The 15,137-nt window shown below is 42.8% G+C and overlaps 1 protein-coding gene across 1 annotated transcript in view; it reads left to right on the top strand.

The window, feature by feature from the left end:
- Positions 1-14,834, top strand: part of T265_12608 (hypothetical protein) — a gene marked incomplete at both ends in the record, with an annotated part of 16,259 nt that extends 1,425 nt beyond the window's left edge. Inside the window, 9 exons of the mRNA XM_009164617.1 lie at positions 521-640; positions 675-748; positions 782-882; positions 1,089-1,156; positions 1,583-1,626; positions 6,710-6,849; positions 8,998-9,157; positions 12,740-13,101; positions 14,730-14,834. Of these exons, the coding sequence (XP_009162881.1) occupies positions 521-640; positions 675-748; positions 782-882; positions 1,089-1,156; positions 1,583-1,626; positions 6,710-6,849; positions 8,998-9,157; positions 12,740-13,101; positions 14,730-14,834 (1,174 nt within the window). The remainder of the gene's footprint in view (positions 1-520; positions 641-674; positions 749-781; positions 883-1,088; positions 1,157-1,582; positions 1,627-6,709; positions 6,850-8,997; positions 9,158-12,739; positions 13,102-14,729) is intronic.
- Between the last annotated feature and the right edge of the window lie 303 nt (positions 14,835-15,137).

The following is a 15,137-nucleotide window of genomic DNA, read 5'->3' as shown; positions in this document are numbered from 1 at the left end:
CAAGTCACGGTCACCCTAATTTCGTATTATTCTAGATCCTTTTCCGAATTCTCCTAAACACCCCGCTACCGGTTTAGGACTCATAAGTTAGAAGTAATTCATCAATTGAGGAATATTAAAAAAGAATGATCCAACCGAGTTTCAGTTGAGTCTTTCATCAACATCAGCCTAATATTATCTTTTTTCTTACCAATCCATCGAGAGCATGAGGCTGATCTATTTTTGGAATGATTAGATTAATTAAACGGACACGTCGACCTTATCTACACCTTTCCAATCTTTTATTATTCACTTATAAGGAACGGTCCTTTCTATCAGCCAAACAACGTCAAACAAGGCACCAATAAGACTACACACTCTGAAAGGATGCTGAGGCACCCAGTTCAAAGCCTCGTCTGAGTAAATGTACCTTATCTTGTCGTCAAGCTAACTCATAAGTGAAAAACAGCTCTGTGGCCTCAATTCTAAAACTAATGTACGTACATACGTACCATTCTCACGAGGTTTTTTGTTTTTCTAGAGAAAGAAGGCGGTTATTGGAAGAAGAGAACCGACGCGAACAGCAGTTAGCAGAGCGAGAAAGAAAGTTGGCCGAAAATGAAAGCCTGTTTGAAATCAGGGTAAACCAGGAGATTGAACGGTGAGAACGGCTACTTACCCGTAATTTGTTTCAGATTAAGGATTGGAGAGCAACTACGCTTATCGCAGCAGAAGAATGAGCTGGAATTGTGTAAGCTTCGTCTTGATGGTATGTCGTACCTTTGAAACTGGTCTTTATCAGACCGAAAAGAAAACATGAAAACGCTGGAGTCAGAAAGACAGATGGTACAATCCATCAAGGTTGAGTTAATGGAGAAGAAGAAAAGGTTTTCAGAAATGGAAGTAAGACCAGGTGTCATTTTCCTCTACCAAAGTTGAGTGGTAAACTATGTTGATGATCAGCAGCCCTAATGTTGACAAACTGAGTTTGTTTATTTCATTCTACTCATGAGTACGCAGGTTTTAATGCTGTTTCCGCCACGCTTTTCATCTATTGATCACCACGCACTCGATTAGGTTCTTTGTGATTTTCAGTTTTTCCATTTCAGCTTGCAGAATATGACTTGCTGAAGGAACAAAAAGAGAGTCTAAAGAAAGATGTTGAACTACTCAAAAGGTTGGTTTTCTCGAATGGGCCATGATCTCGAGCAGATCGTTTTTCATGTTTACGGCCATGCTGTTTAAATCGACTCGTCACTTGTCAAATTTTCTTCAGAAAAAACTGTAGTTTGTATAGACGTAAATCACTACTCATAAGGTCATTGGAAAATTCTCGGCAGCGCACGAGCCCTTCTTGGAGCTCATCAGGCAGGCGCAGTCCTCGAGTTTCCGTCAACCGCATGTTCTAAGTGAACATCATAAAAGAAAGACTCAGCTTGGTTCCAGGTGAGTTTTCGGTCAAAACCAAATTGGCATTCAGATGAGTGTATAAGTCGAAGCTGTGGTTTGGTTTTCATGTCTGTACCGTGCTATCTGTGGTCCATGAGTAGGGATGAAAAAAGGTGACCAAAAGTTGAATTACGCTTTTCTTTCTTCATTTCAGTCAGCTGAAGAAAGCCCAAAAGGAGATTGAAGGTCATAAGGGAGGTAAGTAGAAGTCTCCTGTGCAGAAATGCGTACATCGATCAATCGATTTATTCAAGTGTATTCTAACTGTGGCTAACTTTGGTGTTTCAAGGTAGGATGTTGTCCTTAAGCTAATTTATTATCTCCAACCAGAAGGGGGATGTTTTGCGTTTCTTGTGTTCCATATGTCCTGCCAAGAACTTCGACATCCTAAGTTTCGTGGGACTCTTTCATTTTATCCAAGTGAAGAATCAACTCATATTGGTACGAACACGCTCGACTACTTGTTCTTAAGTGTCAATCAACCCAGACACTCTCTTCCTTAAGAGGCAGAAATAATCCCACCATTACCTTGAAGGAATTGTGGATCATGGACGAAAAACCGTGAATCCAGACAACTTGTACGCCACTTGAATCTGTCCGTGACTTTCATGGTGTAGCTGTAAGTGCTGGTGAGAAATTTGTCTGAAATTAAATCGGAGTACAACCGAATGAGCGTATTTCTTTAAACGGATACCTGTCCAACCTGGACAGTAACCGCAGACCTGATCACTGAGAATGAGTGGAAAGTGATGATGCTTTTTTTCAAAAACCTAATCAGGCAATATGCAATCTGATAAGAGCTTTAGGAAGGAATTCAGTCAATTTCGGGCTAAGGAAGCTTAACCCTGCTACAGTTCCAGTATGCTGTTCTACCCAAGGGCCATTATTTACTGTAAATGCATTTGAAAGTAGTCCTGTCATATCTACTGATTCGCCAATCTGTTGTATCTGACTGCTGACTCGCTCCAGTGCCTAGTGCCGGAAAAAAGACTCACAGAAGGGAACACAACAGCTATATTCCGAGTGCAAGAGCGTGAGTGAGTGTGAGAGAGTGTGAGTGCGAGTGCGAAATACAACGGTCTTAAGCTAATTATTGGAGGGACACACTTTAACTTAGTGCAATGCTGACGCACGCGATCTGGCTTTGGCATGAGGCTCCGACGCACTGCATATTGCGAGGGCGTTTTCTGGCCTTGATCAACGCTGACTCGCGCTGTCTGGGTTTGATACAAGGCTGTGACGCGCTGCATATTGCATGGGCGTTGTCTGTCTGGTCAACATCTAGCGGAGCTGGGAGTCTCAGTAGATTTCGGGCCTTCGGCAGTTGCTTTCAGGAATCTGGCCTTACTGATAAGTTTTTTTCTAGAAAACGGAGCCTTTGGCCTACAACTAGAAATACGTTTGCAAAACAATGAGGGGTTTGTGGTATTCCCACCCAGTTCGTAAATCCCGCGCGCTGTCACGCAACGGCTGATATAGAACTATATGGAAATCTACATTCCTTGGAACTGGTGGTTCGATGAGTATAGGCTTCGTAAATGCTCACCCCCGCTACCTAGTTCCGTCTAGCGTTTCAATCCCTGCGTGCTTTTTATGCAAACTACAACGATCTCTGTCACGCAACAGCTGATATAGAACTATATGGAAATCTACATTCCTTGGAACTGGCACATACTAAGTGCGTCTTTCACAACTAATTTTGATAGCGCACTCACATGATTTGCAGGTAGCCCGACAGCCAGCTTCGAGAAGAACTTTTTGACCATCTACCCGTGCCTGAAACTGTTGTCTTTTGTGCCCTAGAGGAGAGTACCTTTGCATTCGCTGAACAATGCCAAACGTGCGACTAGAATCGAACATGGTTGCCCGTTCGGATGTGATAACTCAGATCTGTCCAGCTTGCGCTGGTGTATTAGTGGCAACGTACTCACACTGAATGCCACTCGGGGTTCAAACTCCAGGACGGCCAAGGACACGCATTGCTGATGAGCTCAAAGTAGAGCAAAACCGGAGTTCAGTCACTTTGGTGTGGACTCACCAGAATAGGTACATCAGCATAGGAGGGTAACTGTTCGAACGACAGATTGTGAACGCGAATTTTACGAAATCTACGATTACCTACTACTAAGAGTCGAAAGTTCTTGGGACCCAATGGACAACGGATGGGCCTGTTGACATCCTACCCCAATGCGTATCTGTACGTACCATTTTTATTTGTGGCAGTTCAAGGCGGCAATCAGTCAATAATCAAACAGCCTGTTTTGAAAAGCTTGTCGCTGCGTAGAAGTTTTCAAGACAGATTAGTAAAGTCTTGGAAAGTACAGTTCAGCCCAGCTGAGTTGGTTATTTTCTTTATGAAAACATTCCCTTATGCGAAGTTAAAATCAATAGTAGTCAAAATGGCTCTGTAGTTTCGGAGGCATCTTCTCTTTGTTCAATACTACATATTTACTACATCCATCAAAAAAGGGTGGAGGCAAACTGTTGCGCAACAAGAAAAGGTCCATAAAAATGTCTGCTCACATCTTCCCTCAAGACAACAGATAACAGGCGCTTTCAGTGCATGTGATTGGTGAGAGTCTTGTCGAACAATTTCTTCTTACCTGCATTTGACACAGCGATGTTACACTGAGACCCAACATTATCTTATTTGTGTGACTCTGTCCTGCTACCTAGAGCGGTTTGCCTTTCAGTGTTGATGTATATATATATATATAATGCATACGTATAACTTCAATAACATACAAATTGATTTTCGGTCTGGAAATAAGGTTGACGGAACCTCAGGAACTCCGTCTATCTGTCAAGTCCAACAGAGATGGGAACACTAGGGCACTGTTGCCAAATTTTCCAAAATCTTAAGAGGTGTTATTCTTGTAAATGAGATTGATGTGTTGATTTGGCAAAGGCATTGAAATACAACCCTGGTGTGTCTCTTTGATCAGTGTCAATCAGGAAGTAGCGACCAGTGGATTACTTTTTTAAAACGAATTACTACAGGCTGCCTCACAAGTGAACTGTTCAACCCTAAGTTCACTTCGTTAGTATCATGTCCTCCAAGAGAACGTGAAGTACCCAAATTGCCCAAGGAACTATATCCTGAAGGGAAAATAAATTTGCCGGTGTGGAAACACGTATCGGTAGCTTTTATGCAGTTTCGGAAGCAAGTTTTGTCGCGGGAAAAAAGCGATCGGCAATGAAATATAGGCAGTAGATTTTCGTGCTTAACCGTCGCTACTACTAAAAATTCCTAGTGAGCTGGTTGAAATATGATTTTACACATAGTCCTTCATGGAAATATCAAGGTTGCCGAGGCACGTGCCGAGACAAATGCAAATAGGTTTTGATGTGTACTCGACTGTCTGCGACGTGATGACAGAATCGGTGCGTGATTATTACCCAGACACCTCAAAAGTTGCACATTACCCTACCTGATACGGTTGTCATCCAGGATAAGCTTTCTTTTCCGGCCTTGTGGCTCCTGCATTTTTGTTTCTTGTATCAACTGAATTGTTGTGTCCCGTTGCATATCAAATTATCCCGTTGTTATTTGAATCCGCCTAGAACAATTCTTCCACAGTGAAAAATAAACATGAGATGCAAACTAGAGCCATAATTTCTGTCTGTCGTGAAGATTGATTAGCTTGTTTCCTGGTCACGACATCCGCCTGCTTTGTGTACTGTTGCATCGAGCATCTTCAAGTATATCATGGATGAAAGAACAGCAGGCACCGTGCTTTTGAATTCTCTAGCACCATTTCTGGTGTCATTTAGTATCATCCCAGGTATCATTTATGGCTCCGATAGGTTAAATATGAGCTTAAGGTAGCAAGAACGACCTACACTTCGTAGTCATAGTGTATTTTAGAGTCAGAATTTCAAATTGTCTGAAACTGACCTCATTTGTCAGCAACTTAGTATTGATGAACATCCAGATTAGAACTGATTTTATAAAAAATGGATTATGCTGTAAAATCAATCTCAAATCGAAGTTATTAACCCCTACCACAACGCGGTTTGCCTGAAAACAATGTACGTAGAAAGAATTCAATTTGCGATTTATCGTACGGCTTTGCATATTGCCAGATAGTCTATTCATTCATTCATTATGAAACGGCACCTCGTTTAACAGTTAGTTAAGTTGAGCAAAATTGTTGAATTGCTGCACATTAGTCCAGGTTTCTCTCTATCTGAAACTAGTGTTCGGATTAAATTTTGAACTTCCATGCCTAACCGCTTCGAAAGGACAAGAAAACGTAGCTTCTCGTGAAACACAATCAATAGTAACTCAATGTAGGTGATCACCGTACTTGCGTTCCCAGTTTTAAGGAACAAACTTTTGTCTAATTGAAAGTGAGGATCTTCGAAATTCATTTAACAGGAATTAAGCTATGTGCGCTTTGAAGCCACTGCCCACGTTTCTTTTTAGTTTAGCGTCCTAACGTTGCTGGTAACAAAGTTGTGTTACTTTACTAATGGTTTGGTGATGAGCGGTCTGGGATGCACATGATACACATGTATGCTCTTTTGGGCACTTGAAAATCTACCGACTTTATTTTGGTACTCTGTCTGTTTACGTCTTCGTATTTTACGCTACCTTTCCTATTGTCCGATACGGGTGAAGTACCATCCGTACAACAGAACTGTCTACAAGCATTTGAGCTCACCAATGCGTCAAAATATATTTAGCATCTGCAAGAAGGTGGATCACCGTTAAGCCGTGGGGCATTTTGCGATTTCCTGAGGTGCACCGAAGTCATGTGACCGCTCCTTCGCACAATTGGTTCAGTTGATGACCTTGTCTGGCATTACATACCGATGAGTACCGGACCTGAACGCCCGGATTTAATGTAGTATCTGAACATCTTATCTTGTCACCAGCAACCAGCATTCGATTGAATGCTAAGCGCTGTTTGAGTTTGCTGATTTCTCGGAAGATGGATCCTGTTAGCTATTAGCAGTGCACATCGGACATATAGTAAAGTTCGAGGTCCGGAATGTGGTGAGAACTTTAGGAGGACCATCGTATTTTTGTGGAATTTTGTATCCAACGCCGAAAAAGGCACCTCGTCAAAATATGAGTTCAGAGTGAGGTGATATGGGGATGGACTTGTCAACAGTTAGAGAAAGTTACCCATTCTTACGAGTGCTGTGAACATCCTAGGAGTCTAATGGGCTAGTATGCTCCTGAAGAGAAAGGCTAGCCAGAACAATGGGATATCATACGGTAAACATTTCGCTTCTATGTAGCACGATTCTAATAAATTTGAATGTATTTCAGCACTTACAACCGCTCAACTTGAATTGGATGCAGTCAAAACCTTGAAACAAGAAGTGGAATTGCTTCGGACCTATTTGAACAACGAACGTGCCTCTTTCAGCCATGAGAAACGGCAACTACAAACACAAATAGATGAACAGGTTTGTTATCTATGATGCACATCCGTTAGATACTAGCAACAAACAAATAATAATCTCTGTGCTATATGAGCTTCGAGTAACTGAGCCGTGGAATGTATATAAGAGAAAACGACTTTATAGGTATGTGCTCTCATTCTTGTTGAGCGGGCAGCTTTGAGGTTATGCAAGTCGGCTCCTATATGTGGTTTTCCATCACGCTGCGCATCTAGTAAGCCTAGATGGGTCCTGATGCGTCCCTTGGTTGTTATGCGCATGATTCACTCTTTAAGGTACTCCTATTTTCTCATTTGAAATTTGAAAAGAAGCTGAAAGGTTTTCAGGCTGCAGGGGAATATCTTCTACCAACTGACAACCATTTCTTTGGTGCGCCAATGAGCCGCTCTGCAGTGAAGGTCTTGGAAGGCTCTCCAACCTTGCGATTCCCCATAAAATGTTGCCGAGACACCTAAATATTGAGTAGTATCAAGTTGACTATAGCGTTTTAAGTATTACCTGGAATCAGTCTATACATTACCTGGACCGGTTGGCCCCAAGTTGATGTTACGCCAACATGATGTTTAACTTTCATAGCAAGTACGGTACAACTGACTGGCTTGCTTAGAGGACAAAACGTCTAGAATAGATGAACTCGGGGTTGTCCCGCCTAACGTAATGACTTCCAACTTAAGATGACTTGAGATTGGTCGTAGGTTTTCTCGCTGTTCTCTTGCAACCTGAACCGCCAATATTCGCTTCACTAACAACAGCTGAAGTTTTCCAGGCCTTTTATATAAGAACAAGATAACGCAGTTTTAGATAACTCACTCCTTTTTGTTCCTTAATTAACTCATCATCCTCAGTAGAGATTTTGCCTTGTCAGTGAACCCAATCAGTGCTGAAAAGCCGAGTAGTAGCGTACGCCTGTTTTTTTCCCTTTTGGGAACAATAAGCAGCGCCTACTTCACGAAACTCAGAGCTTCGAACCCGGCAGTGGTTGAACACTTAGTCGTCTGGCCCCGAGTAGCTGACGGCTCTCGCTTAGACAGCGTGTGTCCAAATTCCAAGATTTGAGCGTCCATTTTAAAAATACATCAAACTATCGCAAAACGATGAAATGGTGCGAAGAGGTAGGTTGATAGATGGCACATATGCATGCTGATTTAGGCTCATTCAATTAAAACGGGAGGTTACTGACTCGAAATGGAGGTTGAAGACAGACCCATGGACGCCCCAGAGTTTCTAAGCACGATCCATTCATCTGCTGATTTTTATAACCTTGACACAGGTGTTTGGATCAAGTAAGTTCACCCCCCCCCCACATATGTCGGCAGGCAAGTCACGTAGTGCAAATAGTACCTCGAAATCATTCGATAAAAAATATTTTTTGCGTAAATACCCGGAGAAGTGGAATTCTGGCAGTGTGCATTTTAGGATCTCCAGAAAGCAAACGAAGACAGTGATGGTCTAGATATTGGGTTTGATTGGGTTTTTAAAGCCTGTGTCAGTATGAATTTTTCCGCATATTTAGCAGACATTACAAGCTCCCACATAAAAGAGGTTCGCGGCATCTTGTCCGGTTAGACGCCAATTGTTCAACAATGCTGGTTGGATGGTTCTAGAGCCCTCCATTTTTTCGATGCTTGGCCCTTCTGTAACCCGGTCAGCAGGTTTGAAGCCAGTGCTGTTTGCCGATAGGAGCCAGTGCTGTTTGCCGATGTAGCTAGTAGTCGTGACGATTCCATCTACTGATATGACAAGCGTAATCAAACCATCTGGTTGCATACCTGAATTCGACTCAGAAAGCATGCGTTTTTGCAAGACCTTATACCCGTCAATAATGATTCCACCTACTTAGCAGTGGAAATTCAAGCTATCCTTTTATTGAGGACCTTGAAAAGCATTCATACTTGAATATTCTGTACTTTACTATTTTTGAACACTACTAAACATGTACACAGTTTGGATAAAACGGGTAGAGGAAACAGAAGAACAACGGAATGAAGAAGCTAGTTCGGAATAGAGAGCCGGAATGACTATTTCAACAAACCAGTCTGTGTAAACAGCGGGCAGCTTGTCTGAACTCCTCATCCATTTGTTAATATTGACTGGAAAGTCCTTGCAGATGTGTGGATAGTGATAACTATATGTATAAAAAACCGCTTTTTTCAGGCTAAAGAAAACAGAGAATTATCTGAACGACTTTCTCGAAGTGAGAAAGAGGTTGCCCATTTACGGAGAAGTCTAACTGATATTTGCACGGGTCATCGTCGAGAGGAGGTCGCGAAGGTTGCACACTTCGGGCTTTTGAACTCTGGAGACGCTGATCAAGGTGAGATCTATGTACCTAAGTGTTATATCTGCTGATTCGCCAATCTGGGGTATCTGCTGCTGACCCGCTCCAGTGCCCAGTGCTTGAAAAAAGACTCACAGTTGTATTCCGAACAACTGAGTGCAAGAGCAAAAGTTAAAACGGCCCCACGCTACTTAAAGGCGACTTTCTGACATTGATCCAGGCTGTCTGACAGGTGTTACTGAACACCCATTAACATCGATCGTGCCTCCATGAAATGCCTGAACAGTGATCACATTCAGTCGTGCTTCTGTGGCATGCATGAGGACTCATTGGCTTTTGCTGAATTGATTGAATGATTGACTGGCCTGCATGTTCGCTGACTATGCTGTTGAAATTTTGGTGGAGCAGTAGGTTCGGGGCGTTCTGAGGTTACTTTCAGGAATCTGATCTTCCTGATACCTCCCCCTTTTGGCCACTCAATGTACAATTTTCGGCGTGGGTCAAGTTGAAAAGGTTCTACTAGTCGTCTGGCGCGACCGGTACGGCGTCTCGGTTGCAGCAGTGGATCCGTCCTGATACTGAGTCTGATCAACATCTTGTTAGCTACGTGGAATGGAAAAAAGTCACTTTAACTCTGAAGCATCACTTCAGTTTTGGCACAGACCGGGTCGTAGAAATTCAGCAATACCTGAACAACATCAAATATGGAGTGCTTTTAGCAGTATTACTGAAGGGGAAGAAATAGAATCGGTAAACATGTCCGTAGAACAACTAGTTGAGGCAGCTATCGTCTCTGAGGTCACTCACGGAGGGGAACCCTCACCTAGCTACTTCCAACGGACTCCCGACCATAATGGGACAATTTTACTCCTTGCTTTCACCAAAACTGCTCTGCCCCGCTGAAGCTATAAGTGACCTGCACACAGAGGGTGTGACCTAATTCACGATTCGAAAACTTTAATTGCATCCAGCAGTACGACGCTCATTTGCAGTGGTAGAAACAAACTTTTTATTGTCTAAATTTAAGAATGAGCTTCTAGTACACTTAATGCGGTTGGCGATGTGTGGTGTATATTCTTTCCGGTTAGAGAAATAAACCCGAAGCTATTCGGCTAATGAAGAACGCGCAAGCAAGTGCATTAAGAGGGCTGGAATTTCATCCCACGACCATGACTTCAATGTGAGGCAGAAAAGTACAGTGGTCATCATCGACAACATGACATCAGTGTTCAACACCGATACTTCACTGCCGTAAAGTAAAGTACAGTAGTAATCTGAAAGTGGTCGTTCCATAGAGATAGAACCCACCTTTTGGACATTCACAACCGTGGTCCCAGTTAGCCATGAATAGTTGTACAGTTTTCAGAAGAAAGCCTATTTACATGTTGAGAACAAGCAGGTTGTTAGATGAATTTCGTGTTGTTCCGTCAGAACCAAAACCAGTAACGGGTTTTATGGCCACTTTTTAAAAAAAACAAATTTTATCATATGATTACGAATCGGACAGGTCAGCCGACATGAAAAGAAAAAAAGAACTGTTGCTTTATCAAGTACAAGGCACAAGGTAAATCAGGTTGCTTTTACCGAGTTATTGCGAATATACCGACAAGCCTCGTGAAATGCAGACCATAGTGACTTCCACCCGCAAATCGATCCATTTTTTTGAAAAGACACAAAGAGGCACATGTTCTCTCGTTTCAGTGGTGATATACCTATCTATAGTTCTATTGTAACGTTCTCCGCAGTTATATAAAGATTGGAAGCACTGTTGGATTTGACTGCGGTAGGATGAGGGTAGCGGCATCTCCTGTCTCCGATCGACAATTTGTAGTTCTGCGGCAATGCGCATCCGCTTTATTATCATTGCCAGACGCTGTTCTCATTGCGCCATCTCCCTTGAAGAGAAGCACAGCTAGCACTAGCTAGGTTTGGCATCTTTAACGCGAGTCCTGATCAAAATCGAAGCATACCCGTTTCTTCCCAGAGTCTTCTTGCGGGGTTCCAATTCAAGGACAAGTTGCTATAAAACCTGTCGTCCTATTGTTTACCCAGTCGCTGATAATGGAGTACGAATTGCTTACATATGTGTTCTCAGTTCATTATCCAAACTTTAGTCGGATGCTGCGATCGACTACAGCTTCAAAACTGTTCAGTTTCGGGCCACCCGCACAGCCAAGTAAGTGATACTGATACTGATACAAAAAGCGGAGTAGTAAAAAGTGAGACCCATGTGGTGCCGTGTGTACAATGTGTGCAGTGTAATAAGAAAAACCCCGGACTTTGTGTGCTTTGGGACACAACTACCAGGTTTGCTTCTGGATAACGGTTATAGATTCGAAGATATCAACCTTAAAAACAAACTGAAGCTATCCTAGTGGCATTTTGTCTTTGCAACAGTAACCCAGAGCTATTCAGTACTTGGGAATGGTTGAATGTGATTCGTTTTGGAGCATACTGTCAAAATTCAGAGATACCAATTCTGTACGTGACTGATAATCGAGTAACAGCGTGTGTGATGATATCACCAGAATTGTACCGGCATTCATCGCGAAACACAAGAGCGAATGTACTACTACGAAAGCTTTGAGGATGTGGTGCCTGATCGACAATGTTCGTCTCTCCAGTGAATTGACAATCTAGACGGAAGGAACAAAATCCATTATGTAGTAAAGTGAGTGGCTAAAATGAGACAAAATCCGTCGCTGGGACCTCCCCACTGATACTAAGATTTGCATTACTGCAGTGGAACCTCTGTATCGTCGCTGTTGTTGCTGTCTCTGTTGTTGATTATGATGAAAACTCCCATTCAGGGTAAGTAACCCCATACCCCACAGTCCAGTGGACAAATTGTGGTGCTTGTATGACCGCAAGCTCATTCGTAGGCAGCTAACAAGGGTTTCTGCATGCCAGCGATCTGATTTGTTTGGATTGTAGATGTGTAAAACGTAATTTGAGTGAAGGCTATCCTCTTGGACAGGCTATGTAAGTTTTATGTAGTAGTGTGGATAGTCTCCCAACTGCTGTGCTACCGAATCCTTCTCCTACAGTTCCCACATCCACGATTCTTTAGTGATGGATGAAGCCTGCCTGTATCGCCCTGCTCAACACTTATTCGTTTTCTGATTGGGTTCATAGCAATCTCATCGTTTGCTATTCGGACGCTTTAAAGGATCTTAAACAGTATTTTAGAATGCCTTTCCCACAAACAATTGTTTTAATAACCAAAGGGAGTAACTGATTAAGACTGATATACTTGGTGAATACAATCAGTATGGAAGATGGCGTCCAATGGGCCAATCAAGAAACGTTCTGAAGGGCAACAGGATTTACTGCCGGCAATACAAACGACAATGTAAATCTTTCTTTGTGATTGTCATAACCGACTTGTAAACGGACATTTCTACCCTCTACAGTAATTGGTTTTATGAATGAAAACGGGTCTTTTAAGTTAAATAACCCCATCTTTGAGGTTCATGTTTTGTGATTGTCATAACCGACTTGTAAACGGACATTTCTACCCTCTACAGTAATTGGTTTTATGAATGAAAACGGGTCTTTTAAGTTAAATAACCCCATCTTTGAAGGTTCATGTTCCGCACGATTCATGTCATCTTCCAGAGACGAAAGGCGTCCCGCTTACGGACAGTGAACCCAGTAGTCGTGACAGCCCGGTGAACTTGAAAATGAGGGCACCAATGCACCATTCTTCAAGATCCCCTCAAGGAACTCAAGCTGACTACTGGGCAAAACGTCTCGAAGAAGCCCGGCAGAGAATGGCGAAGCTCCAGTGTGAGTCAGAACGCCTTGAAACTGTTTACGAACGTTGGCGAGCTTCGAAATGGGGAGAGGCTTCAACAATGGAGCCACAGGAGACCTATGGTATCTACTCTACGCCACTCACCGGTCCTACGTCGAGCATCAGTTGGCATTCACAACTTCCTGTCCGATCAACGCTCTCTGGGCTTCTATTGCCAACCTCAGTAAGTTAGAACAGTCGCCATCTTTAGTCCTAAGTCTTCATTCAGTTCGCTTGATGGGAATCTTCAAAGAAGCTGGTAACTCATTACTTCAATTAGCTTCCGAGGGCTCACGATAGGCGTTCTTAAAACACTGGTTGCTGTCCCGGAATGAGTGAATAAACTGGGTGGATTTTCCAAGGGCGTCCTGTGAGCCCACTGATTCGCTTCAAATGGTTTTTCAGGCGATCAACGAATCGGTGAGGAAATGAATGGTTATCACCAGAATTGGTTAGGTAGCGCTGCGGACTGGATAAAATGAAGTCGCCGGTTGATCACGCACAGACATGTTACAAAACGTCAACCTGGACTAAAAATGATAACAAAACAATAAGCACTAATACGGTTTACTTGTCTTCCACTAAGTTATCGGTGTCATTTTTTAGTCCTGTAGTTTTCGACGCAGTAACGCGCCTCCCCAGTATAACGAGAGCTGCCGAATGACACCATCAGGTTGATAATGGATCAACTGGTGATATTCCATAGGCGTTACGGTCGTCGTCCTCAGAACAACAGCTTCTCACTAGAAAATGGAACAAACGGACATCCGTGTAAACAACTAGTGCAGTTTTACACAGACAGAATAATGGTGGCGTGACATTTCAATCGTCTATCCATATTCGTCTAGCATTTTGATCTTCTTGAGCGATGTAGATGATGAATTATGCGTGGAAGTGGCATCGAAGCCCCGCGCTCAGCTGGCAATCTTACATTGGCCATTGGATCCTTGACAAAAACATTGCTGTATTGGCGGTAACCTATTCTTCAAACGGTTCACATACTGAAGTTCACAAGCCCCTTTCATTGAATGTTCAAAGTTATTCTTCGTTTAGAAGTTGTCTGACACGAATGGTTCACTCCACTATAAGTGTACTAGCGTCTCGCTCAGTTGTAATTGCATACAACGCTTTCACAGTGATGTACGAAAGTAGTAAAATGACTTAAATTTGAAGCTAGACTAAGAACACAATACCTTTTGAGGTATTTATGCATTTTCGTCAGACGGACAGTCAATTTTGAACTGGAATGTAGCAGATTTAATGGGTGTTCTCCCCAAATTCAACCTCATCTGCTTTTTGCACCAGGTGGTAGTGACTTACTCCCAATATTTCTTTGGATCTTGTGGCTCCCCCACTGAAACTTTATGCCCTCCCAAGAGGAATTAGACAACCTTTCCACATTCGGTATGAGAGTGTGGTATGCTCTTGGGGGACCCATTTTAACTGACATGGGTTCAGCAGAAGGCAATGAAAGAGTAGTAAAGTTTTGAAGAACACTCACACGGAACAGTTTGAAAACACCCTCAGGAGCGCCCACATTTAACTTCACTAAGGTCCCTTGTCCATTTTTGCAAGCCGTTCCGAGTTTCAGTGTTCTGTTCTCTAGGTTGAAGACACAGTGTTTTAAATCTTACGGAGTTTTTTCCCTGGGTGTAGTAAATGGTTCAACCATGTTGTTCACCATTCCATAAATTTTGTCAGGATCACTTCCCTAGTGTTTTGCTTGGCGGTATACTAATGGCGAACAACTGTCCTAGTATTGATAAATGAGTAGTCAATCAATGAGATTATCTACCGTTTTCTCACTTACAGTACGTTCAGGATTTCAGCGCTGAGAAGCCATCAAAATCATCGATGGATACACCTCAGCAGGATGAGCGGGAACCTTCAGAAAAGCCTAGTCAATCACATTGGTGAGATGTGTTTTTATAATCGAATTGCATGTATATTTCTGGTACCCCATCAGGCTGCGTCTGTTTGCTTGTATATGAATGGAACACGATAGAGATGGGCGCTGGACGAACCGATCACATCGCCCAAGCGTGAATGCATTGGACATGATAGTTCAGATGTGTTGAGGAGTCGTGGTAACTAACCCACCCAGCCAATCAGATGGCTAGCATCTGGATATTGGCATTGTCAAGAATGTTGACTGCTGATGAGCACTAATAATAGCCTGCGACAGATAGCAAGACGTCTTACCCACCGACGTTTCCTGCG

Source organism: Opisthorchis viverrini (assembly GCF_000715545.1).
Source record: "Opisthorchis viverrini unplaced genomic scaffold opera_v5_7, whole genome shotgun sequence".
NCBI classification, from domain to species: Eukaryota; Metazoa; Platyhelminthes; class Trematoda; order Opisthorchiida; family Opisthorchiidae; genus Opisthorchis; species Opisthorchis viverrini.
The sequence above is the reverse complement of the archived record's forward strand: the minus strand, read 5'-3'. Positions and strand labels throughout refer to the sequence as shown.